The sequence below is a fragment of the Cystoisospora suis genome (genome assembly GCF_002600585.1).
Source record: "Cystoisospora suis strain Wien I chromosome Unknown contig_4360, whole genome shotgun sequence".
Lineage (NCBI taxonomy): Eukaryota > Apicomplexa > Conoidasida > Eucoccidiorida > Sarcocystidae > Cystoisospora > Cystoisospora suis.
Window position 1 is genome coordinate 1 of NW_027157152.1, and position 4,242 is coordinate 4,242.

The 4,242-nt window shown below is 54.1% G+C and overlaps 1 protein-coding gene across 1 annotated transcript; it reads right to left on the reverse strand.

Annotated features, from left to right (window-relative positions):
- Window positions 1-7: 7 nt before the first annotated feature.
- Window positions 8-2,822, reverse strand: CSUI_007994 (uncharacterized protein). Its single transcript, XM_068068134.1, has one exon. It carries the CDS (start codon window positions 1,290-1,292, stop codon window positions 633-635), a length of 660 nt encoding a protein of 219 aa, XP_067919890.1. The 5' UTR covers window positions 1,293-2,822; the 3' UTR covers window positions 8-632.
- Window positions 2,823-4,242: the final 1,420 nt, after the last annotated feature.

A 4,242-nucleotide genomic window follows, 5' to 3' on the forward strand; every position in this document is an offset into this window, starting at 1 on the left:
GAAACCTTCCCTAGTCGCCATAGGGCCGACACACGTTCTATCGTCACGCGGTGCATGCGCGTAGTGGTGAATCTCCACCAACACATAGGATGCGACGCGCTGACTTCTGGCGTGTCTGACGGCAATGAACTCAATTGTACACACGGCAGATCTGGCTCCGTCAGGCATCCACGTGAGAAAGGGAAGGCTGTCGAGGCGCGTTGTCACCAAGCCCCTCATTCGCGGAGTCTCAGCTGCTGGCTGCTAAAGAGACGCCCTCACCCAGTGTTGTGAGCGCTGGGGCAACGGGGAACAAACAGGTACTGGGTACCGAACTGTAGGAGCTAGACGGGACACCGTAGTGCCTTACCAGCAAGAGAGGAGAGACAAAACTAGCTCTGCCATGTCAACCCGACCTCCCAGGGAAAATGCGACAGATGTTCATTCATCAGAGGATTACCTTGGGTTGACTCGGATCAGAACGGCGTAGGTCCACATGACTTGGCAAGCAAAACGAATGCAAAAGCGACAAAGCGAAAGAGGGACACACTGTATCGCCCATGCAAATAACTGCGCTGTCCCAACAGGCTCGGGGCCTTAGAACACGAGTAATTGTTCGCAACGCCGACTGGCGTTCAGCGCCACATCCGTTCTTACCTCCGCGATGGGCGACTGTGACCAAAAGTGTGAAACCACACCTGGTGCAGGGGCGTGCCTTTGACGCTCGTGAGAAGCCCTTTTTCCCTGCCTATTTTGCTCGTATCCCGACAAGTTCGATACAGCTTGGCAGGTGCAAGGGTCGTGCTGTGGAGATCTGGCTGTGACCTGCCCTCCTCCCTGATGGTGGACCCTGACCCTCGACGCTTCCCTGAATCTGCGTGCGCCTCCTCAGGGCGGCGTTCAGGTTGTTTCTGGCAACCGTTCACAAAAACCTGCGGAGGACTGAGGTAAGCGGAAGAACAGGGACGATAGGGAGAAGTCGACAGGGACGGAGGCGACCTACCAACAGGCCGGTTACACGATTTCTCGACCGCGGGCTTGTCACCCGATGCTAGCCACCGGTTCTTCTGTGGGAACCGCGAAGTCGGAAAAATCGCAACGGCCGCCGACGCGCTGGTTTTACCAGGTGTTCCTAAGCGCGTTGGGACACTGGAAGGGAGCTCCCCAGTTTCTTCGGGACAGCTGGTGTCTCGTGTGACCTTGTTCCCCGTTCCACCGAGGTGTTTGCCCTCTGTGTCACTGCAGCAGCCCGCGCCCTCTTCGGGGACTGACCACGCCCCACTACACAACGGGGAGAGAGTAGCGACAGGCATGCTGAAGCTAACCAATGAAGAGAAGGGCGCACGGACGAAAACAAAACGTTCATACGGCAGAAACCCAACTCGAGTATTCTCTGGAGTAGGGAAATAAAACGTTCCGTACTCCAGGGAATACTCGAACCCGGCACAGAGGGACACACGACGACTGAGCAAACGAGAATCGGAAGCACAAACTAGAACAAGGCGACAGGGACTTTATGTTGGGAAGAGATCAATGACGTTACGGTCATGAATTATTGAGAGAGGACATGACGGGTCAGAATACTTGCTTGCTGTGCAACAACCGCATGCTTCACAGTTCTCTTATAGTGCGTTTCATGTATATATATATATATGACGGACGGAAAGACGAGTTGCTACCGTCGACGTGTTCCCGTCTAGGTAGACCTCGAGGCTGCTACCCTGGTCCAAACACAGGCAAGAGCACCGAGGCAGCTATCTTGGAAAAAGTACCTATCGAATCCACACTGGAGAGCCGAGAGTCCTTCACGGTTCCCGGTGACAAGATGTGGCGGAGAACCAAACAAGTGCACCGAGGTGTGCTTGCACTCTCCATGACCAAGAGCACCCTACACAACACAGACTCTGGACGGGAGACGGTTTGATCTCTGCCACGGTCAATGGCGGACTGGATTGACCAACATTCGACAACGATGCAGGAACGAATACAGCAGACGCTCCAGTAATACCTTCGACACATTGTTACAACGCGACCCGGCAATACGAGTCTCACCACCCGGGGACGCGTGGAGGGAGTGCCGGTGGACGACAATCCCGAAGAAAAGCGGCACGAGCCTCAATCCAGCACCAGGGAAATCATTATATCCGGGGGATTCCTCTCGGCACCCTTCCAGATTCCCCACCTTCTACCGTGGGCAAAAAACGCTGGCAGGAACCAAGCACAAGGGCATCGCAGTCCAAACACACGCAATCTAGATCGCGACCGGTACAGCGCTAGGAAAGAGGTGGTACAAACCACTTGCTCGGAGGCAGTTGCACCAAAGGGAGGCTTCACAGTAGAGAGCCGAAACTTCGGACAAAGGCGACGCTACTAGACGAAGAGCTACGACGTTCATGCAGTGAAGCGTAGTCAAGCGAAAACAAAGAGGAACCGAGCTGCTACACCAGGGCAGGTCTCATCCTAGCTGAGGAAAGCTTAAGCGATGACTTGCAAGGTCCCGTGAGACCCCTTCGTCGAACAGGACAGACCTTATTGCGAAACGGCGGAGGCATCAGGTCTACTAAGCGATAGTCTACTATGTTCTTGTCGGAAACAAGCTGGCTCGAAATCAACGGTGGACTGGCGTCTTGGTGCGCACATGCACGCCGCCCCAAAGAAAACCCAGACTCCGCAGACTCTTCCGAAAACCCCGGGAGAGCCAGAGGCGGAAATGTCTCTCAAATTTCGTGCCCATGAAGAAAAGAATGCTGCAGTGCCAAAGAAATCAGCCGTTCTGACACTAGACTCCAACAAGGTCCTCCGAACCCCAAGGCTACTCCGGGTAACCCGGCTGGCAAGCCTTCTTGTAAGTCTGCGGTCTCCGACATCAACGGCATGCACATGCACAAGACGCCAAGGATGTGCCAACACCGCAGCGTCGAAGGGGAGGTCTCCGTTCCCTATACCCTAAACCCGGGAACTCGTGTAATTAACTTACACGTACGAATAGCATTCCTGGCCAGTCCCAGTGCACTCTCACAAAGCCAACAACCGGAGAGTGAAAAGAATGGTCTCATCTCGGCTACTGGTCGGGTAGTGCTACCTAACGCTGGCCTCGAGGCAAACCAATTCCACGGCCAGCTCTGCAGACGTTGTTCCGTGTCAGGGGGAAGCACTGAACTCGGGAGCGCCGCTGGTGAAAACCTTCACAGTTGCTACAAGCAAACTCGGCTACCCCCGAAGACGGGTCGTGCGTCAGCTCCGCGGGCAGGCACGGTCTCAGCAATCTGGCTGTTGATCACACTGTAAACCTCGGCCTTGAGCACGTGTTTGTCAGAGCCACCACACCTGGTCTTGTTAAACAGTTGGGCATGGACTCTGGTGCGGCTATCTGAAGGAAGGAAGAAACTAAAAAAAATCAAGCTTCTACGCCGAGAAAAAGAAAAACACTTGAAAAGGACAGCCACCACGTTGATACTCTTTTTGGGCACTCTTTCACTACGAAGGACTCCGCATTCCCCAGGCGATTTCTCCTCGGAAAGCAGGGAAAAGGAAGAAAAACGGCAATGAGAACGCGTCTCTTTCGATCTCGAGTGCAGAAATTGTTGCATACAGAGAGAGCGAGAAACCTCTCTACGAGAAAAGCAAGAACATACATTGAATCTTGCGGCGAGCCTGCGATTGTTGGCGACATTGTTTTGTTTGGCAGAAGGAAATATGAGGTGTTTTCTTCGCAGCTGTTACGGGATAAAAGAGGATCGCGGTTGTTTCCGATCGTGCTGGGCGTGATGGAGTGCGCGCCTGCATTTGCCACCCCGTGGCTGTGTGAGAACAGAGTCGTGTTCAATCGAGCTAGTGAACAATTGCGAGTGGCTTCTGACCGCGTGGAGAACTACGATCGGCTCAGTCTAATCCCCAGCGCAACGAGCGCGGCGCTTCAGTGGTGACCGGTCACTACAAAGTGATGCCGTGACGTGCGACCTTCTGTTGCGAGGGGTGTTCACTAGCTTTTCTTTCATTTTTGTCCCCTTTTTCTTCTTGTTGCTGTCAACTCGATCCGAAGCATGTTTGCCTCCTGTTTCGTCGGCGCAGATTGCTGCGTGACCTTTCCTCGCGTCTCACATAGTCAGCCACAGTTGGTGCGTCCTTCTTTCTTTTGCTGGACTGTACCTGTCAGGATTTTGCAATCCTGCCTCGATCTCCACGAAATAGTACGCTATTTCTACGGAAATGGCGATCGCACACCGTACGTAGTTAAGGCAGGCACCCGCGACCGCCCGAGAG